This window comes from Taudactylus pleione, unplaced genomic scaffold (assembly GCF_031769625.1).
Source record: "Taudactylus pleione unplaced genomic scaffold, aTauple2 ptg001101l, whole genome shotgun sequence".
In the NCBI taxonomy this organism is placed as follows: Eukaryota; Metazoa; Chordata; class Amphibia; order Anura; family Myobatrachidae; genus Taudactylus; species Taudactylus pleione.
In genome coordinates this window covers 221,524-248,946 of record NW_028285502.1, presented here as the reverse complement: position 1 = coordinate 248,946, position 27,423 = coordinate 221,524, and the positions used below count along the sequence as shown (strand labels likewise).

The following is a 27,423-nucleotide window of genomic DNA, read 5'->3' as shown; positions in this document are numbered from 1 at the left end:
CCTTCTGAAGTGCCTTACACATGACAATACAGCTCGGGCTGCCTCAGGACTGTTTTTACAGACTGGTTCAATGTCCACTGAAATGTATAATAGCTGAAGCAGAGTCCTGGGATACAAAACTTTTAACGGAACCCCCATGAAGAAAACAGGTAGATAAGCGATATGACCACCCCTGCAGGAAGGGGGACGGAAAGCAGGAAGACCATGTGGCTTGTGGATAAACCAAAGGAAGGTCCCCTCGTCCTGACCGATACGCACAGAAGCTGGCCTCTCACCCTACCAGCCAAAAGCGTAGTGACCGCTAACCCCAGACGGCAGGAAGATTACATAGCCTCATATTTTGGTCGGAGCCCATGGGAGGAAACATCATCACAGAATCACTGTCCATTTGGGCCACACAGCCGGATGACTTATGTACAACACAGAGGCTAGTGCAGTGGAAAAATGCTCGCATAAAGGCTTCCAAGATCATCCTCCTCGGTCCACATGTCCCAGCATTCCCAATCTTGCTGGTTTCCAGGCAGCTATACTGGGACAATGGGCCTAAAAGTCTCTTGCAATACTGTAGCAATAGCCATTAATTCCCATAGCTCAATCACCCACTTTTACCTATGCAGACTACAGCAGACAATGGCCTCACTGTAGTACCTGATGGCACAGAATCGAATTTTTAAAACCCATCAATCTCTTATTTAAGTGATGCCGATACTGGCTACATCAGGAGCAGCAAGGATGGTTTGTTCCAACCCTCAAAGTGTTAGATCCACTACAGGTGACACTGACCAGAGGTTGTGTAGCCGGTTAGTGATGGCAACCACTGTCCTCGAGGGCCAGTAAACCCTGGGAAGGCATCTACAGAAAGCACAGCATGTCCCATGTAGCCTCTCTATTAAAGGAATCTACTATGGTTCTGGGAGTACCTACGTTGCTGAGACATTAAGCACTAATATCTGAGACCACACATTCTTCTGTTACAGTACACGGGATTGGTTCATTTTATACTACAGATAGCGATTGGTGCTCTTATACAACCGGATCTGCATGTCTGTGGTCAGTTTCCGAGCACATGGCAGAATAGACACCCACTGCTGACCCTAAGTATTGCAATGTTAGCATCTATGGCCCGGGCACAGTATGACATTTCGACATTCAGAAGGTTGTCATGGTCATTAGGTCGACAATCAATATGTAGACATGTATTTAGGTCATCAAGGTTGACATGTACAGAATATCGACAATTAAATATCAGCATATTTTTTTTCTCCTAACCTTAAAAATCAACAACAGAAATATGTTGACCTTTTGGTGTCAACACGTGTCGACATTTTTATCATGTTGACCTAAATGCATGTCTACATATTGATGGTCGACCATCTGCTATTCTGACCTGTCAACGTTTTAAACTGTCGACATGCCGACCGGATACCCTATGGCCCTGACATGCTGAACATTCTGTGTCAGTGAACACAGCGCCAGGTCACGTACTATGGGCAGAACGTGCACCCGCCAATGAGTGTGAGCCCCCAGGGCTGTAAGATGATGCAACTCAACACAGTAACGAGTGAAAGCTCACAACATATACACTGCCATGGGAACAAACTGCATCAGCTGCCAGTCTTCTGCCCTTCACTGCTCTGTGGCAGACAAGGGGTTAAGTGGCAACATTCAAGAGCGGAGACCAGAGCAGGAGGGGGTCAGATTAGCCCACTTCCAATAACAAAGGCTTTTATTATGTCCCATATAATAGAGTGGCTGTGTGGGATCAAATAGGGAACTGTGTGTTAGATGTGGTGTGTAAGTATAAGCAGTGCAGAAGCAGAGCTGGTACTAGTATAGGGACAGGAGAGAGGATGTACTGCAGTTACATGACACAGTGACAGAGCTGTGCGTGAGTACAGGAATAGTAGTATGGATGCAAAGCTGTGTTTGCAAGTGAAAGGTCTAACAATAGCAGCCAAAGAACAGGTAAATGGCACAGTGATAAAGCTGTGTGTGGGGTACAGGAATAGTGGGATACTAGAGCAGTGATAAAGCTGTGTGTGGTACAGGAATAGCTGGATACTAGAGCAGTGATAAAGCTGTGTGTGGGGTACAGGAATAGCTGGATACTAGAGCAGTGATAAAGCTGTGTGTGGGGTACAGGAATAGTGGGATACTAGAGTAGTGATAAAGCTGTGTGTGGTACAGGAATAGCGGGATACTAGAGCAGTAATAAAGCTGTGTGTGTGGTACAGGAATAGCTGGATACTAGAGCAGTAATAAAGCTGTGTGTGGTACAGGAATAGTGGGATACTAGAGCAGTAATAAAGCTGTGTGTGTGGTACAGGAATAGCTGGATACTAGAGCAGTAATAAAGCTGTGTGGGGTACAGGAATAGTGGGAAACTAGAGCAGTGATAAAGCTGTGTGTGGTACAGGAATAGCTGGATACTAGAGCAGTGATAAAGCTGTGTGTGGGGTACAGGAATAGTGGGATACTAGAGCAGTGATAAAGCTGTGTGTGGTACAGGAATAGCTGGATACTAGAGCAGTGATAAAGCTGTGTGTGTGGTACAGGAATAGCTGGATACTAGAGCAGTGATAAAGCTGTGTGTGGGGTACAGGAATAGTGGGATACTAGAGTAGTGATAAAGCTGTGTGTGGTACAGGAATAGTGGGATACTAGAGCAGTAATAAAGCTGTGTGTGTGGTACAGGAATAGCTGGATACTAGAGCAGTAATAAAGCTGTGTGGGGTACAGGAATAGTGGGAAACTAGAGCAGTGATAAAGCTGTGTGTGGTACAGGAATAGCTGGACACTACAGCAGTGATAAAGCTGTGTGTGTGGTACAGAGATAGCTGGATACTAGAGCAGTGAAAAAGCTGTGTGTGTGGTACAGGAATAGCGGGATACTAGAGCAGTAATAAAGCTGTGTGTGTGGTACAGGAATATACAGGAATAGCGGGATACTAGAGCAGTAATAAAGCTGTGTGTGGTACAGGAATAGTGGGATACTAGAGCAGTAATAAAGCTGTGTGTGCAGTACAGGAATAGCTGGATACTAGAGCAGTGATAAAGCTGTGTGTGTGGTACAGGAATAGCAGGATACTAGAGCAGTAATAAAGCTGTGTGTGTGGTACAGGAATAGCGGGATACTAGAGCAGTAATAAAGCTGTGTGTGGTACAGGAATAGCGGGATACTAGAGCAGTAATAAAGCTGTGTGTGCGGTACAGGAATAGCTGGATACTAGAGCAGTGATAAAGCTGGGTGTGTGGTACAGGAATAGTAGGATACTAGAGCAGTAATAAAGCTGTGTGTGGTACAGGAATAGCGGGATACTAGAGCAGTAATAAAGCTGTGTGTGTGGTACAGGAATAGCTGGATACTAGAGCAGTAATAAAGCTGTGTGTGGTACAGGAATAGTGGGATACTAGAGCAGTAATAAAGCTGTGTGTGTGGTACAGGAATAGCTGGATACTAGAGCAGTAATAAAGCTGTGTGTGGTACAGGAATAGTGGGATACTAGAGCAGTAATAAAGCTGTGTGTGTGGAACAGGAATAGCTGGATACTAGAGCAGTAATAAAGCTGTGTGTGGTACAGGAATAGCTGGATACTAGAGCAGTAATAAAGCTGTGTGTGTGGTACAGGAATAGCTGGATACTAGAGCAGTAATAAAGCTGTGTGTGGGTACAGGAATAGCTGGATACTAGAGCAGTAATAAAGCTGTGTGTGGGTACAGGAATAGCGGGATACTAGAGCAGTAATAAAGCTGTGTGTGTGGTACAGGAATAGCTGGATACTAGAGCAGTGATAAAGCTGTGTGTGTGGTACAGGAATAGTGGGATACTAGAGCAGTAATAAAGCTGTGTGTGGGTACAGGAATAGCTGGATACTAGAGCAGTGATAAAGCTGTGTGTATGGTACAGGAATAGTGGGATACTAGAGCAGTAATAAAGCTGTGTGTGTGGTACAGGAATAGTGGGATACTAGAGCAGTGATAAAGCTGTGTGTGGTACAGGAATAGCTGGATACTAGAGCAGTGATAAAGCTGTGTTTGGGGTAAAGGAATAGCGGGATACTAGAGCAGTGATAAAGCTGTGTGTGTGGTACAGGAATAGCTGGACACTACAGCAGTGATAAAGCTGTGTGTGTGGTGCAGAGATAGCTGGATACTAGAGCAGTGATAAAGCTGTGTGTGTGGTACAGGAATAGCGGGATACTAGAGCAGTAATAAAGCTGTGTGTGGTACAGGAATAGTGGGATACTAGAGCAGTAATAAAGCTGTGTGTGTGGGTACAGGAATAGCTGGATACTAGAGCAGTAATAAAGCTGTGTGTGGTACAGGAACAGTGGGATACTACAGCAGTGATCAAGCGGTGGGTGGGTACAGGAATAACAAGAGATATGGTAAGAACTTACCTTTGTTATCTCTGTTTCTACAAAGTCCATAGGGTCCACAGGGTTGACCTTGGGGTATAGCTGGATCTGGATCCACGGGCACCACGCAGTTAAAGCTTTAGCTGCTCCCAGGATGCACTTGGGTCCGTCCTCCTCTATACCCCGCCCCCGAGCCGCAGGCACCTCAGTTGGTAAGCAGCCAAGGCCGGAGGAGGAGACTAAACAGAGAGAAGGAAGACTGGAACACACAAGAAACCATACTCACAGAAATGGGAGACGGAAAAAACGGTGACCAGCCACACAGCCCATATGAAGCCAGATGCGTCAGGGCGGGCGCCCTGTGGACCCTATGGACTTCGTAGAAACAGAGATAACAAAGGTAAGTTCTTACCATATCTCTTGTTTTCTACTTCAGGGTCCATAGGGGGTCCACAGGGTTGACCTTGGGGATGTCCCAAAGCAGTTCAACTAAGGGCGGGGATGCTCCTGAGCAGAAAGGAGAATCCTGCGCCTGAAGGATGCATCCTGAGAGGCAAAGGTGTCAAACGCATAAAACCTCAAAAATGTCTGAATTGAAGACCAAGTGGCAGCCTTACACAGCTGAACAGCGGAGGCACCACGTCCAGCAGCCCAAGAAGGACCCACAGACCAAGTGGAATGAGCTTTAACAGAGGCTGGAACAGGTAAACGTTCCTGTATATAAACCTCACGAATAACAGAACAAAGCCGACGGGCTAAAGTTTGTTTGTTGGCAGGCCAACCCCTCCTGTGAAAACCAAAGAGGACAAACAAAGAATCGGACCTTCTAACCGAAGCAGTCCGGGCCACATAAATTCTGAGAGCACAGACAAACGTCCAATGAAGCCTCACCAGCTGTAAGATCAGGAGACTGAAAAGCTGGCACCACAAGTTCCTGATTGATGTGGAACCTAGAGACTACTTTAAGCAAAAACTCAGGACGAGTGCGAAGCACCGCTCTGTCCTGGTGAAAAATTAAGAAGGGGGGGGGGACTACAGGAGAGCGCCCCCAACTCTGACACCCTCCTGGCTGAAGCAATAGCCAGGAGAAAAACAGTCTTAAGTGTTAACCACTTAAAGTCAACCGACTCAAGGGGCTCAAAAGGAGGTACCTGCAGGACCTGAAGAACCACCGCCAAATCCCACGGAGCCACTGGAGGCACAAAGGGAGGTTGGATTCTAAGAACGCCCTGGAAAAAGGAGTGGACGTCAGGCAGTGGAACCAAACAGACAGAACCGATACGTGAACCTTCAGGGAAGCAAGACGTAAGCCCAGGTCAAGACCTGACTGAAGAAATGCTAAAATCCTAGAAACCCTGAACACCTGAGGATCAAGGTTTCTGGACTCACACCACTGAAAGTAAGTGTGCCGCACTCTGTGGTAAATCTGTGCGGAGGCAGGTTTACGCGCCCTCAGCATGGTACCGATGACAGAGCTTCAAAAGCCCCGGGACCTTAAGACCTCAAGAGCCACGCCGTCAAAGACAGCGACCCAGATCCGGGTAAAGACAGGGCCCCGGAGACAGCAGGTCCCGACACGGAGGCAGAAGGTACGGAATGTCGATGGACAAGCTCCTGTGATCGAAGTACCAAGGACGTTTGGGCCACGCTGGAGCCACCAGCAGAAACGTGCCTCCGTCCTGTTTGATTTTTCTTAGTACCCGAGGCAGCAGGGAGATCGGAGGAAACAGGTACGCTAGGTGAAATGTCCATGTCACCGACAACGCATCCACCAGACTTGCGGCTGCGTCCCTTGTCCTTGAGCCGTACACGGGCAACTTGTAGTTGTGACGGGAGGCCATCTGGTCCAACTCCGGCAGTCCCCATTTGTCCACGAGAAGTTGAAACACCTCTAGGTGAAGCGACCATTCCCCTGGATGCACGTCGTTACGGCTGAGGAAGTCCGCCTCCCAATTGAGGACTCTCGGGATGAAGACTGCCGAGATTGCCGGAAGGTGGCACTCTGCCCAAGCCAGGATCCGAGACACCTCCAACATCACCGCTCGACTGCGAGTTCCTCCCTGGTGATTGATGTACGCCACCGTGGTGGCGTTGTCGGATTGCACCTGAACCGCCCTTCCCTGAAGAGCGGTGCCTGATGACAACAGAGCCCTGTACACGGCCCGCAGCTCCAGAACGTTTATGGGAAGAGTTGCTTCCTCCGCAGACCAACGGCCCTGAAGAGACAACGAGCCGGTCACTGCCCCCAACCCTGGACTGGCATCTGTTGTGAGCAGAACCCAATCCGGGATCCAAAACGGGCGACCCTCGATGAGATGAGCTGTCTGAAGCCACCAAGCTAGAGACAGGCGCACTTCCGGAGACAACACCAGCATCTGGGATCGGATCCGGTGAGGTAACTCGTTCCATTCGGATAGAATCTGCCCCTGCAGGGGTCTGGAATGGAACTGGGCAAATTCCACCATGTCGAATGCCGACACCATGGACTCTAATTGCAGAGTGGACCGACACCCTGTAACTGCTCAGGCAACTGTGTATCCTCAGTTGTAGAGAGGAAACCTTTTCCGGAGTCAGGAAGATCCGCTGTTGACGAGAAAACAGAAGGGCTCCCAAATGGACCATCCGTTGTGATGGGATCAGAGAGGACTACTTCCAATTTGTCAACCACCCGTGTGCTTGAAGACAAGCTATGGTCAGGTGAAGATGTCGAAGCAGTACCTCCGGGGAGCTCGCCAGCAGAAGAAGATCGTCCAGATACGGCATTAGCCGTATACCCTGGCTTCGAAGGTGGGCGGCCATAATTGCCATCACCTTGGTGAACACCCTCGGAGCCATGGAAAGGCCAAAAGGCAACGCCCGAAACTGGTAGTGATGTTGCAGAATAGCAAACCTCAGATGCCTCTGGTGTGCAGGTGCTATGGGTATGTGGAGATAGGCGTCCTGGATATCCAGGGAGACCATGTAATCCCCGGGCTCCATCGCCAGAATGATGGAACGGAACGTTTATACCCTGAATTTGGGAGCTCTGAGGTATTTGCTCAGGGACTTCAAATTGAGGATAGGGCGATGAGAACCATTGGGCTTCTGCACCAGAAACAGAGTAGAATAGTACCCCGTCCCACGTTGAGACTGTGGAACGGGAACAATGACCCCTGCTTGCAGCAAGGACTCTATAGCTACCTGAATCTGTGAAGTTTTGGTCTTGTCCAGGGAAGGACTCGTGCAAAAAAGACTGGTGGGGCGGTCTGAGCCGAAAAGACAGGGCGTACCCCTGGGAGACTACTTCTCGAACCCAGGCGTCCATGGTGGTATTGTGCCAGCACTGGGCGAATTGAAGAAGTCGGCCTCCCACTCGGAGGTCCCCCAGAGGGAGGCCCGTCCCATCAGGCAGCAGGTTTATCCTCCTGCTTGGAAGAAGGGCGCCTAGCACTCCATGCCTGCTTCTTGGGCTTGGGAGCGGCCTTGGTCGCCGAATGTCTCGGGAAGGACTGACCCTTGGCCTTACCCTGAAACCGAAAGGACCGAAAAGCAGAGCTCCTTACCTTAGCCGGCGCTGAATCCGAAGGGAGGAAGGCCGACTTGGATTTAGCCAAGGTATCTACTATTTTGTCCAAGTCTGGACCAAATAGCAACTCTCCATTAAAAGGCAAGGCCTCCAGACCCTTTTTAGAGTCCGCATCTGCTCGCCAAGACCTCAGCCACAAGGACCGATGAGCAGACACCGCAGCAGCCGAAACCCTAGAGGTCAGCAGACTAGCATCCAACGACGTTTCCCCGTTATAGGAAGCAGCATCCCTCATCTGTCCAATTAAAGCTCTCTGGCTATCCGGAGCATCCTCAGGAAAGGTATCCTCCAAAGCGTTAGCCCAGCTCTCGATGGCCTTAGCCACCCATGAGATAGCCATGGACGGGCGAGCTACCGCCCCCGAGAGGGAGTAAATGGACTTTAAACAGGTCTCTACCTTCCTGTCCGTTGGATCCTTCAAAGAGGAGATAGACGGTAATGGTAGTGTAGCGCTCTTAATCAAGTGGGTGACATGGGAATCCACCGCTGGTGGGATTTCCCATTTCCTGCAATGAGCTTCAGGAAAAGGATAATTAGACGCCAACCTCTTTTGTGGCTGGAATCTCTTACTGGGCAATTGCCAGGCCCCCGCCATATGATCCGTCAACTGGTCAGACAAGGGAAAGACACTCAAAGTCACCTTAGCTTTTTTTAAAGTTAGAGTACTTAGACCTAGGGGTCGGTGCATCATCCTCTATATGAAGGATAGCCCGCAAATGCCGGCACATTTATGGAGGACTTAGTCCATTTCCTGGGCCATGGTATTCGAGTCAGTGTCCACATGGATTTCTCCGTCATCTGAAGACACATCAGAGTCCGACAGCTGCGCCATCAAAGAACTCACAACGTGACGCTTGGACGCTCTGGGGTGCAAGTCACTCTGCAATATTGACTGAAAAGCCGAAGATGAGGCAGCCAGACTCTGGCCCTGATTCAGAGCTGGACGCTCTGACAGAGCGCTCGCTCTGAATCAGAGCCGGCATTCTTGTTTTTTAGAGCTGCCTCTGGCTGCTCGCATAGCTGTGAGTGACCACCCACAGCTATAGCGAGCGGCCAGGAAGATGGTCGCGATGGTCAAGACTTGTGCAGCCCCACTGCACTAGGGTGACACGACTCCGGCCGGTCACCAACTAAAACTGAGGTGCCTGTGGCTCGGGGGCGGGGTATAGAGGAGGACGGACCCAAGTGCCTCCTGGGAGCAGCTAAAGCTTAAACTGCGTGGTGCACGTGGATCCAGATCCAGCTATACCCCAAGGTCAACCCTGTGGACTCCCTATGGACCGTGAAGTAGAAAGCTGGATACTACAGCAGTAATAAAGCGGTGTGTGTGTGTGTACAGGAATAGCGGGATACTAGAGCAGTAATAAAGCTGTGTGTGGTACAGGAATAGTGGGATACTAGAGCAGTAATAAAGCTGTGTGTGGTACAGGAATAGCTGAATACTAGAGCAGTGATAAAGCTGTATGTGTGGTATAGGAATAGCTGGATACTAGAGCAGTGATAAAGCTGTGTGTGGTACAGGAATAGCTGGATACTAGAGCAGTAATAAAGCTGTGTGTGGTACATGAATAGTGGGATACTAGAGCAGTGATAAAGTGGTGTGTGCGGGTACAGGAATAGCTGGATACTAGAGCAGTGATAAAGCTGTGTGTGTGCTACAGGAATAGTGGGATACTAGAGCAGTAATAAAGCTGTGTGTGTGTACAGGAATAGCTGGATACTAGAGCAGTGATAAAGCTGTGTGTGTGGTACAGGAATAGCTGGATACTAGAGCAGTAATAAAGCTGTGTGTGGTACTGGAATAGTGGGATACTAGAGCAGTGATAAAGCTGTGTGAGGGTACAGGAATAGCTGGATACTAGAGCAGTGATAAAGCTGTGTGTATGGTACAGGAATAGTGGGATACTAGAGCAGTAATAAAGCTGTGTGTGTGGTACAGGAATAGCTGGATACTAGAGCAGTAATAAAGCTGTGTGTGGGTACAGGAATAGATGGATACTAAAGCAGTAATAAAGCTGTGTGTGGGTACAGGAATAGATGGATACTAGAGCAGTAATAAAGCTGTGTGTGGGTACAGGAATAGCTGGATACTAGAGCAGTGATAAAGCTGTGTGTGTGGTACAGGAATAGTGGGATACTAGAGCAGTAATAAAGCTGTGTGTGTATACAGGAATAGCCGGATACTAGAGCAGTGATAAAGCTGTGTGTGTGGTACAGGAATAGTAGGATACTAGAGCAGTAATAAAGCTGTGTGTGGTACAGGAATAGTGGTATACTAGAGCAGTAATAAAGCTGTGTGTGTGGTACAGGAATAGTGGGATACTAGAGCAGTAATAAAGCTGTGTGTGTACAGGAATAGCTGGATACTAGAGCAGTGATAAAGCTGTGTGTGTGGTACAGGAATAGCTGGATACTAGAGCAGTAATAAAGCTGTGTGTGGTACTGGAATAGCGGGATACTAGAGCAGTGATAAAGCTGTGTGTGGTACAGGAATAGTGGTATACTAGAGCAGTAATAAAGCTGTGTGTGTGGTACAGGAATAGCTGGATACTAGAGCAGTGATAAAGCTGTGTGTGTGGTACAGGAATAGCTGGATACTAGAGCAGTAATAAAGCTGTGTGTGTGGTACAGGAATAGCTGGATACTAAAGCAGTAATAAAGCTGTGTGTGTGGTACAGGAATAGTGGGATACTAGAGCAGTGATAAAGCTGTGTGTGTGGTACAGGAATAGCTGGATACTAGAGCAGTGATAAAGCTATGTGTGGTACAGGAATAGTGGGATACTAGAGCAGTAATATAGCGGTGTGTGGTACAGGAATAGCTGAATACTAGAGCAGTGATAAAGCTGTGTGTGTGGTACAGGAATAGTGGGATACTAGAGCAGTAATAAAGCTGTGTGTGTGGGTACAGGAATAGCTGGATACTAGAGCAGCGATAAAGCTGTGTGTGGGTACAGGAATAGCGGGATACTAGAGCAGTAATAAAGCTGTGTGTGTGGGTACAGGAATAGCTGGATACTAGAGCAGCGATAAAGCTGTGTGTGGGTACAGGAATAGCGGGATACTAGAGCAGCGATAAAGCTGTGTGTGTGGCACAGGAATAGCGGGATACCAGAGCACGATAAAGCTGTGTGTGTGGTACAGGAATAGCTGGATACTAGAGCAGCGATAAAGCTGTGTGTGTGGTACAGGAATAGTGGGATACTAGAGCAGCGATAAAGCTGTGTGTGTGGTACAGGAATAGTGGGATACTAGAGCAGTGATAAAGCTGTGTGTGGTACAGGAATAGCGGGATACTAGAGCAGCGATAAAGCTATGTGTGGTACAGGAATAGTAGGATACTAGAGCAGTGATCAAGCGGTGTGTGTGTGGTACAGGAATAACAGGATACTAGAGCAGTGTTAAAGCACTTTATAGACAGAAATACATATTCTATATCATCCTTATTATAGAAAACAGAACGAACTCACCAGGGACTTTTGCAACAGAGAGATGAGGAATGCCAGTCTCCAGTGTCGTTCCCCGTGTACTATGGTGTAAAACTACTGCTTTTGTCGTCATTGGATTATGTCCTGATGGTCACTCTCTGTTACCGAAACGTTGACCTGCACTAATGGTTTTACCTTGTGAATAATAAATTCAACTTTTTGGTGCAAATGTCCCTGGTGAGTGCACTCTATTTTCTATACTATGGATATTATATAGGTTACTCGCTGAGGAACATTAGGTTAGCACCCTAGGCAGTTGGATACCTTCTACTAGTGAAAAATGTGATTGCTTACATAGCAGCTTTAAGAAGAAATACACACATATAAATCTATCTTTATATTTAATTATGGCAGACCGTGCATTTACTTGCTCCCCAACTTCTGTTGTCCAGGTTTGTGTTTGTACTAACGTATTGCCTACACCTTTTCATTGTGTTGCCAAGAATGTAATTAGACTGTAAACTCTGTGATGTATGAGCACGTCCTTGTATCTGCAATGCCTCTTATAGTAAATACAACCATTTACCTGACTTGACTGTTACTTCCTGTGCGTGTCACAACGAATTGTGCTTTAAAAATGGTCATGCACAAACATATGTACTGTAGATAGAAAGGAGGCAGTAAAGAAAGGAGGGGAAGTTTATGATGGGAAATGCACAGAGAGTTGTGCAATCAGAGTAATATAGAAGAGATTTTATTGAGAATATTGAAACAAATCTGATATTCACCATATGGGATCATCGCTTACTGCTTCATCATATGCCAAAATGTAGAGACACAAAGACCCTACAATCAATGCATGGATTGTAGAGACACACCTGTAAGAAAGAAGACATATTACCTTATTATTACAGATTAATAATGCACTCAGGAGCTGGGTTACTATAATAAGATAATACAGGGGTAATAAGACACTCAGGAGCTGGGTTACTGTAATAAGATGTTACAGGGGTAATAAAACATTCAGGAGCTGGGTTACTGTAATAAGATGTTACAGGGGTAATAAGACACTCAGGAGCTGGGTTACTGTAATAAGATGTTACATAGGTAATAAGACACTCAGGAGCTGGGTTACTGTAATAAGATGTTACAGGTGTAATAAGACATTCAGGAGCAGGGTCACTGTAATAAGATGTTACAGGGGTAATAAGACACTCAGGAGCTGGGTTACTGTAATAAGATGTTACAGGGGTAATAAGACACTCAGGAGCTGGGGTACTGTAATAAGATGTTACAGGGGTAATAAGACACTCAGGAGCTGGGTTACTGTAATAAGATGTTACAGGGGTAATAAGACACTCAGGAGCTGGGTTACTGTAATAAGATGTTACAGGGGAAATATGACACACAGGAGCTGGGTTACTGTAATAAGATGTTACAGGGGAAATATGACACTCAGGAGCTGGGTTACTGTAATAAGATGTTGCAGGGGTAATAAGACACTCAGGAGCTGGGTTGCTGTAATAAGATGTTACAGGGGTAATAAGACACTCAGGACCTGGGTTACTGTAATAAGATGTTACAGGGGTAATAAGACACTCAGGACCTGGGTTACTGTAATAAGATGTTACAGGGGTAATAAGACTCTCAGGAGCTGGGTTACTGTAATAAGATGTTACAGGAGTAATAATACTGAGGAGCTGGGTTACTGTAATAAGATGTTACAGGGGTAATAAGACACTCAGGAGCTGGGTTGCTGTAATAAGATGTTACAGGGGTAATAAGACACTCAGGAGCTGGGTTACTGTAATAAGATGTTACAGGGGTAATAAGACTCTCAGGAGCTGGGTTACTGTAATAAGATGTTACAAAGGTAATAAGACACTCAGGATCTGGGTTACTGTAATAAGATGTTACAGGGGTAATAAGGCACTCAGGAGCTGGGTTACTGTAATAAGATGTTACAGGGGTAATAAGGCACTCAGGAGCTGGGTTACTGTAATAAGATGTTACAGGGGTAATAAGGCACTCAGGAGCTGGGTTACTGTAATAAGATGTTACAGGGGTAATAAGACTCTCAGGAGCTGGGTTACTGTAATAAGATGTTACAAAGGTAATAAGACACTCAGGATCTGGGTTACTGTAATAAGATGTTACAAAGGTAATAAGACACTCAGGAGCTGGGTTACTGTAATAAGATGTTACAGGGGTAATAAGGCACTCAGGAGCTGGGTTACTGTAATAAGATGTTACAAAGGTAATAAGGCACTCAGGATCTGGGTTACTGTAATAAGATGTTACAGGGGTAATAAGGCACTCAGGAGCTGGGTTACTGTAATAAGATGTTACAGGGGTAATAAGGCACTCAGGAGCTGGGTTACTGTAATAAGATGTTACAGGGGTAATAAGACACTCAGGAGCAGGGTTACTGTAATAAGATGTTACAGGGGTAATAAGACACTCAGGAGCAGGGTTACTGTAATAAGATGTTACAGGGGTAATAAGACACTCAGGAGCTGGGTTACTGTAATAAGATGTTACAGGGGTAATAAGGCACTCAGGAGCTGGGTTACTGTAATAAGATGTTACAGGGGTAATAAGACTCTCAGGAGCTGGGTTACTGTAATAAGATGTTACAAAGGTAATAAGACACTCAGGATCTGGGTTACTGTAATAAGATGTTACAGGGGTAATAAGGCACTCAGGAGCTGGGTTACTGTAATAAGATGTTACAGGGGTAATAAGGCACTCAGGAGCTGGGTTACTGTAATAAGATGTTACAGGGGTAATAAGACACTCAGGAGCAGGGTTACTGTAATAAGATGTTACAGGGGTAATAAGACACTCAGGAGCAGGGTTACTGTAATAAGATGTTACAGGGGTAATAAGACACTCAGGAGCAGGGTTACTGTAATAAGATGTTACAAAGGTAATAAGACACTCAGGAGCTGGGTTACTGTAATAAGATGTTACAGGGGTAATAAGACTCTCAGGAGCTGGGTTACTGTAATAAGATGTTACAAAGGTAATAAGACACTCAGGAGCTGGGTTACTGTAATAAGATATTACAAAGGTAATAAGACACTCAGGAGCTGGGTTGCTGTAATAAGATGTTACAGGGGTAATAAGACACTCAGGAGCTGGGTTACTGTAATAAGATGTTACAAAGGTAATAAGACACTCAGGATCTGGGTTACTGTAATAAGATGTTACAGGGGTAATAAGGCACTCAGGAGCTGGGTTACTGTAATAAGATGTTACAGGGGTAATAAGACACTCAGGAGCTGGGTTACTGTAATAAGATGTTACAGGGGTAATAAGACACTCAGGAGCAGGGTTACTGTAATAAGATGTTACAGGGGTAATAAGACACTCAGGAGCAGGGTTACTGTAATAAGATGTTACAGGGGTAATAAGACACTCAGGAGCTGGGTTACTGTAGTAAGATGTTACAGGGGTAATAAGACACTCAGGAGCTGGGTTACTGTAGTAAGATGTTACAGGGGTAATAAGACACTCAGGAGCTGGGTTACTGTAATAAGATGTTACAGGGGTAATAAGACACTCAGGAGCTTGGTCACTGTAATAAGATGTTACAGGGGTAATAAGACACTCAGGAGCTGGGTTACTGTAATAAGATGTTACAGGGATAATAAGACACTCAGGAGCTGGGTTACTGTAGTAAGATGTTACAGGGGTAATAAGGCACTCAGGAGCTTGGTCACTGTAATAAGATGTTACAGGGGTAATAAGACACTCAGGAGCTGGGTTACTGTAATAAGATGTTACAGGGATAATAAGACACTCAGGAGCTGGGTTACTGTAGTAAGATGTTACAGGGGTAATAAGACACTCAGGAGCTGGGTTGCTGTAATAAGATGTTACAGGGGTAATAAGACTCTCAGGAGCTGGGTTACTGTAATAAGATGTTACAGGGGTAATAAGACACTCAGGAGCTTGGTCACTGTAATAAGATGTTACAGGGGTAATAAGACACTCAGGAGCTGGGTTACTGTAATAAGATGTTACAGGGATAATAAGACACTCAGGAGCTGGGTTACTGTAATAAGATGTTACAGGGATAATAAGACACTCAGGAGCTGGGTTACTGTAGTAAGATGTTACAGGGGTAATAAGACACTCAGGAGCTGGGTTGCTGTAATAAGATGTTACAGGGGTAATAAGACTCTCAGGAGCTGGGTTACTGTAATAAGATGTTACAGGGGTAATAAGACACTCAGGAGCTGGGTTGCTGTAATAAGATGTTACAGGGGTAATAAGACACTCAGGAGCAGGGTTACTGTAGTAAGATGTTACAGGGGTAATAAGACACTCAGGAGCTGGGTTACTGTAATAAGATGTTACAGGGGTAATAAGGCACTCAGGAGCTGGGTTACTGTAATAAGATGTTACAGGGGTAATAAGACTCTCAGGAGCTGGGTTACTGTAATAAGATGTTACAAAGGTAATAAGACACTCAGGAGCTGGGTTACTGTAATAAGATATTACAAAGGTAATAAGACACTCAGGAGCTGGGTTGCTGTAATAAGATGTTACAGGGGTAATAAGACACTCAGGAGCTGGGTTACTGTAATAAGATGTTACAAAGGTAATAAGACACTCAGGATCTGGGTTACTGTAATAAGATGTTACAGGGGTAATAAGGCACTCAGGAGCTGGGTTACTGTAATAAGATGTTACAGGGGTAATAAGGCACTCAGGAGCTGGGTTACTGTAATAAGATGTTACAGGGGTAATAAGACACTCAGGAGCTGGGTTACTGTAATAAGATGTTACAGGGGTAATAAGACACTCAGGAGCAGGGTTACTGTAATAAGATGTTACAGGGGTAATAAGACACTCAGGAGCAGGGTTACTGTAATAAGATGTTACAGGGGTAATAAGACACTCAGGAGCTGGGTTACTGTAGTAAGATGTTACAGGGGTAATAAGACACTCAGGAGCTGGGTTACTGTAGTAAGATGTTACAGGGGTAATAAGACACTCAGGAGCTTGGTCACTGTAATAAGATGTTACAGGGGTAATAAGACTCTCAGGAGCTGGGTTACTGTAATAAGATGTTACAGGGATAATAAGACACTCAGGAGCTGGGTTACTGTAGTAAGATGTTACAGGGGTAATAAGACACTCAGGAGCTGGGTTGCTGTAATAAGATGTTACAGGGGTAATAAGACACTCAGGAGCAGGGTTACTGTAATAAGATGTTACAGGGGTAATAAGACACTCAGGAGCTGGGTTACTGTAGTAAGATGTTACAGGGGTAATAAGACACTCAGGAGCTGGGTTACTGTAGTAAGATGTTACAGGGGTAATAAGACACTCAGGAGCTGGGTTACTGTAATAAGATGTTACAGGGGTAATAAGACACTCAGGAGCTTGGTCACTGTAATAAGATGTTACAGGGGTAATAAGACACTCAGGAGCTGGGTTACTGTAATAAGATGTTACAGGGATAATAAGACACTCAGGAGCTGGGTTACTGTAGTAAGATGTTACAGGGGTAATAAGACACTCAGGAGCTGGGTTGCTGTAATAAGATGTTACAGGGGTAATAAGACTCTCAGGAGCTGGGTTACTGTAATAAGATGTTACAGGGGTAATAAGACACTCAGGAGCTTGGTCACTGTAATAAGATGTTACAGGGGTAATAAGACACTCAGGAGCTGGGTTACTGTAACAAGATGTTACAGGGATAATAAGACACTCAGGAGCTGGGTTACTGTAGTAAGATGTTACAGGGATAATAAGACACTCAGGAGCTGGGTTACTGTAGTAAGATGTTACAGGGGTAATAAGACACTCAGGAGCTGGGTTGCTGTAATAAGATGTTACAGGGGTAATAAGACTCTCAGGAGCTGGGTTACTGTAATAAGATGTTACAGGGGTAATAAGACACTCAGGAGCTGGGTTACTGTAATAAGATGTTACAGGGGTAATAAGACACTCAGGAGCTGGGTTGCTGTAATAAGATGTTACAGGGGTAATAAGACACTCAGGAGCAGGGTTACTGTAGTAAGATGTTACAGGGGTAATAAGACACTCAGGAGCTGGGTTACTGTAATAAGATGTTACAGGGGTAATAAGACACTCAGGAGCTGGGTTACTGTAAAAACAGTAATACAAGAGCTGTATTAAATGTATTTACTTCTACTATAATTCTTGATACATTTACTAACCACATTGCTTTGTATTGTGATCTTACATCTCTGCTCTTCAGCATAACTTTCATTTTATTTTCAGCTAAGCAGCTCTCTGAGTAAAAGTGTGTATAATGCATAATTCGCCACAGAACTGTCCACTGTCTGCTCATATAGGGGCCATTTATCATTACATTTTTGCCAGATATTCAAGGATACCAGCAAATATTTAGTATCACCTGCGACAGTATCGCAACCCCTGTAGGTTTCTATGGGAGATGCAATGCTGTCAGATTTACCAACTTTATCCCCGCAGTTAACGCCATCTGAAGATGGCGTAAAGAGCTGTAGCCTATGGGCTACACATTGCAATACTAGCCAGGAGAGACTTCCATAGGAACCCTCCCCCGGCAATGTCCTCGGTGCATGCGGGGGTCTGCAGACCACACATGCGCAGGATCCCTGGCACAGGAGTGAAGTGACATGGGTGAACATCGCTCACTCTATTTAATATAACATTCAGGAGGATATATACCAGCCAGTAACCTAGAAACACCCGATGTGGGAAAACCCTACAATGACCCCATTTGACACTACTGACACTGTGCATTCCATAGGATGGTTACCTGGAATCCCATTCAGACTGCTTTGCAATGGTGAGCTGGGTGTAGGTGTCGCAAAGCTTTGATGAGAATCTAGGACTGATGACAGAGAAAAGAAACTGGAAAGCGATAAAACTAGAGGCAAGCACACAGTAGCTGAGTGTTACGCTGTCCGCCATGTTTAATTCAGGCACCGGAACAGTTCGTGGGGGTCAGCTTCTTATGCACATGTGTAATGCAGAAAATGTGCTGCAGTCAATGCTAGAGGAGAGATGCTCTGCAAGACTCCGACCGTTACTTCGATGTAAGCAGAAAATTCTCAGCAGTGTTGAAATTTCCAATGCTGGGGTAGTGATGCTCTGCAAGTCCCTGGAGGCTACTGGGCAATTATCTGCAATCCTGTGATTGTCAGTGGAGGAGGAGGGATGGTCTGCAGAATCTTCAGTAGTTGCTGAAAGTAAGATCGATGTCTCTCTCCAATCCTTTGGAAGTCAATACCGTGACGGTGATGCTCTGCAGATCTCTGGCGATTACTGGGAGTAAATGAGATAAGTCTCTGCGGGCGGTGGTTGTCAGTGCTGGGGAAGTGATGCTCTGGAGGTCTCCAGGAGTTATGAAGAGTACAGCAGATGACTCTTTACAATATTAGTATATATACACTGGCTGACACTTGCAGGATCCAGGCAGTACAGTGTTAAAAATCTGTAATAAAACACAACAGATAATAACAATTAATAACAGCAATACCGTGGTACATAACATAATACTGATGTGCTCACATTCTAGTATTGGTAGCAGAGCTTACACTGAAATTTGTTGCACTGTGACATTCATACAAAGTAGAAGCGGAATCAGTATCAAATGTCGACAGCGGAACCCCGACGGACCTAATTCTCGACTGGGTCTGGTAAGCAACCTAACCCTCCTCTGGTATTACAGTAACCCAACTCCTTAGTGCCTTATTACCCCTGTAACATGTTATTACAGTAACCCAGCTCCTGAGTGTCTTATTATCCCTGTAACATCTTATTACAGTAACCCAGCTCCTGAGTGTCTTATTATCCCTGTAACATGTTATTACAGTAACCCAGCTCCTGAGTGTCTTACTAACCCTGTAACATCTTATTACAGTAACCCAGCTCCTGAGTGTCTTATTATCCCTGTAACATCTTATTACAGTAACCCAGATCCTGAGGGTCTTACTAACCCTGTAACATCTTATTACAGTAACCCAGCTCCTGAGGGTCTTACTAACCCTGTAACATCTTATTACAGTAACCCAGCTCCTGAGTGTCTCAATACCCCTGTAACATCTTATTACAGTAACCCAGCTCCTGAGTGATTGGGATATATTTTGAGATGAGTGAAGAGATGTATGTTGGTGTGGTTTGGTTAATAGCCTTATGTGTAGGTAAAAGTATTTTGTATTGAATACGGTAGAAAACCGACAACCAATGGAGGGACTGACATAGCGGGGCAGCAGACGATGAACGTTTGGCAAGGAAGATAAGTCTTGCAGCTGCATTCATAATTGATTGTAATGGCGATAGCCTGTTTTTGGGAAGACCAGTAAGGAGGCTATTGCAATAGTCAATGCGGGAAAAAATAAGTGTATGGATTAGAGTTTTTGCAGTGTCTTGTGTGAGATATGGTCGAATTTTGGATATGTTTTTTAGATGTATGTAAACATCTTATTACAGTAACCCAGCTCCTGAGTATATTATTACCCCTGTAACTTCTTATTACAGTAACCCAGCTTCTGAATGTACCCATGTAACATTTCAGATTAAAAAAAAATATATTATTTATTTTATTCATCAGAACAATAATAGAGCATAAATACAACAAAAAATAATGATAAATAATAAATAGAACAAAGGCCCATTAAGGGCAATAATATACAAATAGTACAGAATAAATACATAAAAGTATTTTCTTCACAAAACAGAACCAAAATAAGGCATATATTAATTAAAGTAATCTAGACACGGCTGGCACACCCCTCAAAAAAAATATCCAATAAAAGTAAACCAGGAAATAGAGATCTAAATAGAAACCGGTTCCATCTTAAAATGTAACAGGGAGCGAAATAGGCGGATCGTCCAGTAAAATTCTTGTTTCATACCAAGAAGTATTTCTGAAGCATAAATAGATTTGGCGTCGTAATTCCAACATAAAGGAGTCTATAAAGCCTTCCCACAGCTGAAAAAAAAGCAGCTGTCTTGGTCTCCTTATGTAGTGTGGTCTCTAGCCAATCCATTTGAAAAGCAAAAAATAATTTAGCCCTAAATAAAAGGAACAGATGGGGGATCTGCATGGGTCCACATCTGCAATATGCACTTACGTGCCACCGCAGATATAATCAATAATAGTTTTTTACTTTCTCTCCTACCCGAAACAGTTGGTGGTAAAATACCCAAATTTGCCCATTCCGCCGATAAAGGAAGGTAACTAACTAGACACCTACTGTAGATGCAAATCTATTAACTGATGACCAAAATCCACGTATAAGGAGACATTCCCACATACAGGGCCTCATTCAGAGGCGGTCGTTGGATGCAAGCGGTCGCTCTGAATCAGGGTGGCCGCTTGCATCCTGAACGGCCGCCTGCATGTCGGTAGTTAGGCTGTGGGTTAACACCCACAGCTCGCGACCATCGGGGCTTACGACAAGACCCTAAGGTAGGGTCTCATCAACCTTAAGCCCCAGGGAGCTTCCTGCTCTGATCGAGCAGGAAGCTCCCCACTGACATCACTGATGATGTCAGTGGGGCTGCCCCCAAACGGCAAACGTTCCTACTGGAACGCCTCCGTTTGGCCAGGCACGCCCCCGGCCTGCCCAGCAAACGGGGCGAGCTGTCACTCAACATCAACAGCTCGCCCCATCTGCAACGAGACCCCTAACGATGGGGCACCCGTCGTTAGCCAGGTCTCGCGCATGCGCACGACGAAGCCGGTTCCGTCATGCGCATGCGCTGTGGGGCAACATCGAGTCGGTCTCACGACCGACTCTGAATGAGCTCCACAGTGTATGAAGGTTGCATCATAGGTCCCACATTTCCCACATAGGTCCCACATTTAGCACAAACACTAGTATCGGACAATCCCATCAGGAACCTGCGGTGGGGGGAAAGATATCCATTGTGGTAAATATTATAGAACATTTCTCTACACATACTCGATGAGAGCACTGATTGTGAATAGAGGAATGAACGTAATAAACTTTCCATGGTAATATGGGGGAATACGGTACACCAAGTAGATAGCCCCGTAGATTTTATAGAATGGTCTAAAGGAGTCTGTAGAATTTTGTAATGAAGAGATACATTTCAGATTATTGAAACTTTGTTAGTATTAGACCTCTTTTATAGTTGTTTACAGTGCTTTTTAATGAAAAGGATCAATTCATAATTTGTAATACTTCTCATCACATGGCACTTGCATTATCAGTGGTGGATTGTGATTATACTGTTATTTATCGTGAAAAACATCGCATAAAAGAGGGTATTTGAGGAGGTACACATGCTGACCATAAGACATTTCGACTACAGCTATCAGATCATGCGTGAGACTTTGGCTATTTAGATGTGACGCAAACTCATCACTGTCCCTATACTTATAAATTATAATGGAAAGTATTTTGTACCTTCCAGTTTGCGAAAAAGACACAAAAGTGGGAGGTCGTGATAAGGACGTGGGTGGGACTACATGTGACAGTTCTGTTTCTCCCAGGAGCGTTTCTAGGGGTAATCACAAATCTGCAGATGTAGTCCGCACACCGAGGGCCTGATTCACAGATGGTAAGATGTGCAGAGACGCGCACAAGCATCTGTACAATTCCGTACATCTCACATGAAAATGCAGAAGATGGTGTCAGACAACTCCTTGCTGCATTTGTGATCCCAGCACTGCGACCGACGTCACAGGCTGGGATCACCATCAGAACCATCAGTCGCAATGACTGCCCCTTTGGTCAGGCTGCGGGAGCTGAAGCTTCCCGTAGCCTGACCGGGTGCTGGTCACTTAAGAAGCCAGGGGATAAATTTACTAAGAATCGTGTTTGGGTGAGTTTGCAATCGCACGCAATCTTTAGGCATGTTTTTCATCTCGCAAATTTACTAAAGACAAACTCCAGTGATTTTGGAAGGGAGTTCTCTCTTTTCACTGTTAGAACTCATGTGAAATTGCAAACTCGAAAAAACTCACCATCGGCCAAATTAGGAAGTACTTTACATGAAATAGATACGACTCGCAAATTTACTAAGAATCGAGTTTCCAATCTCGTGTGAGATTGTAGCAAATTCACTGTGAAATTGAAGTTTCAAATAGACCACCTCCTGAGCTGCAAGTTCGGCAGAAACATACACAGATCAGTGCAGTGGTGTAACTAGGGTATTTCAAGCCCAGGGCAAATTTGAAAAGGGAGCGCGCGTCAAAAAATAGGCGTGGTCACTTAAAAATGGGGCGTGTCAACATGACACACCCCTTTATTTTCCAACTGAACATTCCTATCCATATGCACCTTAACCCCAGTAGTACCCCTTATACAGTACCCCCAGTACGCAGTTGTGGTCCCTCTCATGCAGGCCCATAGTAGTGCCCCTTATACAGTATACCCAGTAGTGTTCCCTCTTATACAGCCCCCAATTAGCTCCCCTTACTCAGTACCCCCAGTAGAGGCCCCTCCAAATGCAGTGCCCCACGTAGTGTTCCCCCTTATGCAGTGCCCCCAGTAGCAGTCCCCACAATGCAGTGCGTCCAGTAGCGGTATCCCCTTATGCAGTACCCTTTATATGGTGCCCCCAGTAGTAGTCCCCCCCTATGCAGTGCCCTTTTATATAGTGCCCCCAGCAGTAGTCCCCCCCATGCAGTTTTCCCAGTATTGGTCCCCTTATGCAGGCACCCTGTAGTGATCCCCCCTATCTAGTACCCCCTGTAGTGGTCCCCGCAGTGCCCCTAGCAGTAAGCCCCTTATATAGTGCCCCCAGCAGTAGTCCCCCCCCCCTCCCATGCAGTGCCCCCAGTAGTGGTCCCCCTGATGCAGGCTCCCAGTAGTGACCCCCCCTATCCAGTGGTCCCTGTAGTGGCCCGTCCTATTATTGCCCCCAGTAGTGGTCCCCCGAGTGCAGTGCCTCTAGTAATAGGCCCCTTTTAGAATGCCCCAGTGGTAGTTCCCCCCCAAGTAGTAGTCCCCAGTAGAGTAGCCCCCCCCCCAGTATAGGTCCTCCCAATATCGCCCCCAGTAGTAGCCACACCTCCCCCAGTAGAGGTCCCCCCAGTAGTAGCCACCCCCCTCCCCCGTTGTGCATGACGTCAGTCCCATTACCCACTGCAGGAGCCGGACGGAAGTCCCGCTCTTGCAGTGGGTGCTGCAGCAGTCAATGAGAGTCTATCTGACTCTCATTGGCTGCTGTTTATAACACGCATCGCATGTGTGTTATGCACAGCCTGAGCCCGCCTCCTAGCGCTATTGGGCAAGCGCTCAGGGGGAGGGAACGGGCTCAGGCGTGCAGCACAGGACCGGCGCTGGAAGCCTAGCGCCGGTCCTGTGCGAATGTGTAGCGCTGACCGCACTCACTGCGGTCAGCGCTACACCGGCTAACTAGGGCGGGCCGGTACCGTGGCCGGCGGCGCCCCCCCCCCCCCCGCGCCGCCGGTCCAACCGTGCCCAGGGCAGGAACCCCGCTCGCCCTGCCCTAGTTACGCCACTGGATCAGTGTGATTTGTGTATGTTTCTGCTTGTATACCTAATATAAAGTGTTTTTATTTAAAAAAAAAAATAAAAAATACATAGGGTCCCCCCCAAAAGCCTAACCAGCCCCTAACTTGCCAGCCAGTCCTGGTACCTAAAATTACAGGGAACAAAATGAGTAGGTTTCCACCGTAATTTAGGTACCAGCACCAGGCTGCAGGGCTAGTTCTGGTTTTAATTATAGGGGTGAAAAAAATGCATAGGGGTCCCCCTATAATTAAAACCAGCACCGGACCCAAAATAACCGGGGTGTAATGCCACAGCCTGGAGACCCTATTACCAGGTCTCCAGGGCCAAAGCATTCTCACCCCAAGTCGCTCAGGCCAAGCCGGGGGATCTCAGGGGAGGTGGGTCCCCCCCCCAAAAAAGGAGTCCCCTCTCTCCTGAAACTCCAGGCTTGGACTGAAGCTCAGGGCTCTTCCTCGCACCCCTGGGCTGTGGGTACAGAGGTAATTTTGTGTAAATTCAAAGAAAACTATTGTATTTTACAGTGGAACTACAGTACCTCGCTGGTATGTGCAGGCTGCTTGTTCGGGTGAGTTTGGCAGAGAGAAAACACTGCAATCTCGGGTGAGTAATCTCATCTAAACTCACAAATAGGGGTAGAAATCTCGATCTGCTTCACCATTGGAAAACTCACTTCTTAGTAAATTTGCGAGTTGTTAAAGGGTAAACCCATCCGAATTTCGGTGAAGCAAATATATAAAAAAAAAACAAAAAAAAAAAAAACACTTGATTCTTAGTAAATTTACCCCCCAGGAATCTGCTTCCATTGACGTAGACCCTGGTCTTGTCCCTCCCAGAAAACAGGGGAGACAAGACCCCGTTTCTGGGAACGGTTCACCAGGCACGCCCCCCAAACGATGCAGCATGTCATCGGATTAACATCTCTGAATCGGGCCCTCAATATACTGGGGTATTTACAAAGATTGTTAAGCAGACACTTACCTTGAAAAGTGCTTGGCTGCCAATTTAGGTGCACTTGCATAAATGGTGGGAAAAACAAGACAAAACACTTTTTCTATCGATTAATAAATATATTGAATCCCAGGGTCCATAGACAAGTTATTTTTTCCCCCCTCTTAGTATCCCTGCGTTTCAGGCACCGAAAACTAGATTGTCCGCTCTGCTAGTCAGAAAACCCATATGTTTATAATAGGTTATATAGCCAAACAAAAAGAAAAAATAATGTAAATGCACAGTAGATCCCAAACAAATTCAGTAATACTAATAATAAACTAATGTATCACTCAGTGATAATCTCAGCATGTACAGTATTGGTCTACGCTATTCATAAATATAAAAGCATACACCTCAAGTGTCAATATTTATAGTGACATTGTATACTATCAGCAGTATTATCTATGCATATTCTGTATATAGATAACATATCACGTGCACATTCATAGTATTTGTGGGGAACTAGAAGTCACAATCAGAGACTTGCAGGAGGCACTGAGACTTGTAGTGCCACCACAGCTGGAGAACTAGAAACCACCGCCAGAGACTTGCAGGAGATGCTGAGACTTGTAGTTCCGTAACAGCTGGGAAACTAGAAGTCACCATAAACTTGCAGGAGGTGCTGAGACTTGTAGTACCACCACCGCTCAGGGAACTAGTAGTCATCGCATAGATTTGCAGGAGGTGCTGAGATTTGTATATCCATAACAGCTGGGGAACTAGAAGTCACCGCCAGACACTTGCAGAGGGTGCTGAGTCTTGTAGGTCCATAACAGCTGGGGAACTATAAGTCACCGCCAGAGACTTGCAGGATGTGCTGAGACTTGTAGTTCCACAACAGCTGGGGAACTATAAGTCACCGCCAGAGACTTGCAGGATGTGCTGAGACTTGTAGCTCCACAACAGCTGGGGTACTAGAAGTCACCACCTGAGACTTGCAGGAGGTGCTGAGACTTGTAGTACCACCACAGCTGGAGAGCCCTGGCATGCATGCACAAGCACTAGGCATAGGGAATACAGCTACCAGCTGCCTGTGTGCACTCAGCCGATGAGAGAAAGTTTTAGAAGTCTTGCACAGAGGCGCTGAATGAGGGAGAGAGGGAGGGGGGTACAGAGGGTCTGTGAGCTTACCCCAGGCAGAGCTGTGACTCCTGGGCTGGGCAGTGACCCATGCCCTCCTGCAAATGCTGCTGCTCCGTCCCTGAACGCGGCACTCCGGCAGCAGCAGCAGCAGCAGCAGCAGCAAACACGTCAACAGCTTCTGACAAACCACGCCCCTCCCCCCTCTGGCCAGGCCACGCCCGTATCTTCAGACTCCATCTGCTCCATTCACCAAACCCCACCCATTGCTCAGAGGTCACGCCCATACTGGGAGTCCCCAGTTCTCTTTATCTTTTCATTAAGTTGTATAATAGTAAATTAACCTCTTCTCTGCACTTCTACAAGTAGAGACTTTTCCTTATTTTTTATTGTATGTATGTCTATGTGGCGTGGAATATATAGTGTAAGCTCAACTGCCCTTTACATTTAGGAGATGTACTAAGCCTTGGACAATAATAAAGTGGAGAGTGATAAAGTACCAACCAATCAGCTCCTAACTATCACTTTACAAGCTGTGTTTGAAAAATGGCAGGAGCTGATTGTTTCGTACTTTAACGCTTCACTTTATCACTCTCCATGGTACATAGGGTTAAATCACCGTAAATGTACTAAAGTGAGAGTTCTTAGAAGTGGAGATGTTGCCCATAGCAACCTATCAGATTGTAGCTAGTATCTTCTAGAAGGTGCTATTTAAATGTTAAATAGAATTTGATTGGTTGCTATGGGCAACATCTCCACTTCTAAAAACTCCCACTTTAGTAAATTTACCCCTCAGACCCCTATGAGAGTACTGCAAAATACGTGTGGACTATATAAATAAGGCATAATAATAATTAGCAGGGCACCAGGAAGGAGCAGGATTAAGGACGCTCCGGGAGGCTCTGTGGCGGTGCCCGGAACATCCTAAGGACGCTCCTGATGGCTCTCTCAGCTGCAGGCTTGCCATATCATCCCTTTAATTCATGACACATATTATACAGATTCTGTGGCTGGCTGGCTGACTTCAAGTCTCCATTCCACCTGGTTTTAATCAGCCACAGAATCTGTGTTATTCACATGTCTCGAATTAAAGGGATGGTATGAAATACCTTTAATTATTTTACTTTTATATTTCTAAAGGAGCATACACACACAACGATTTTATGAACTAATTTCTGTCAGACTGGGCGGGATGTACTAAGGTTGCGGTGACCATTCCGCCAGTCACCGCAACCTTCCTAATCGCATATGTACTAACATATGCAATTAGTATCGCAAAGGACAGCTCTTGCGATAAGAGCTGCCCTTTGCGAAGCAACCGATGCCTGGTGATGGGGCCTCCGTGGGACCCCTTCTCCAGGGCCATCACTTCCATTGGGCTTGTTGGGCAGTTGCCCAAGGGCCCACCAAACCCACCCACCTACAGCCACGGCCAGTTGGTCAATGTGTGATAATTTTATAGGATGGCCGCCGGTGAACTGTATTCCGAACTAACCTACCCCACCCCTATCACCATCCCCC

General features: G+C 45.9%; 1 protein-coding gene across 1 annotated transcript in view; it reads right to left on the bottom strand.

Moving 5' to 3' along the window:
- Positions 1–26,073, bottom strand: part of LOC148453745 (TLC domain-containing protein 4-like) — a 49,163-nt gene extending 23,090 nt beyond the window's left edge. The window contains exons 1-3 of the mRNA XM_088461786.1: positions 25,954–26,073; positions 18,135–18,812; positions 12,139–12,228 (exon numbers count right to left, since the gene is read on the bottom strand). Of these exons, the coding sequence (XP_088317912.1) occupies positions 12,139–12,228; positions 18,135–18,289 (245 nt within the window). The 5' untranslated portion in view covers positions 18,290–18,812; positions 25,954–26,073. The remainder of the gene's footprint in view (positions 1–12,138; positions 12,229–18,134; positions 18,813–25,953) is intronic.
- Positions 26,074–27,423: the final 1,350 nt, after the last annotated feature.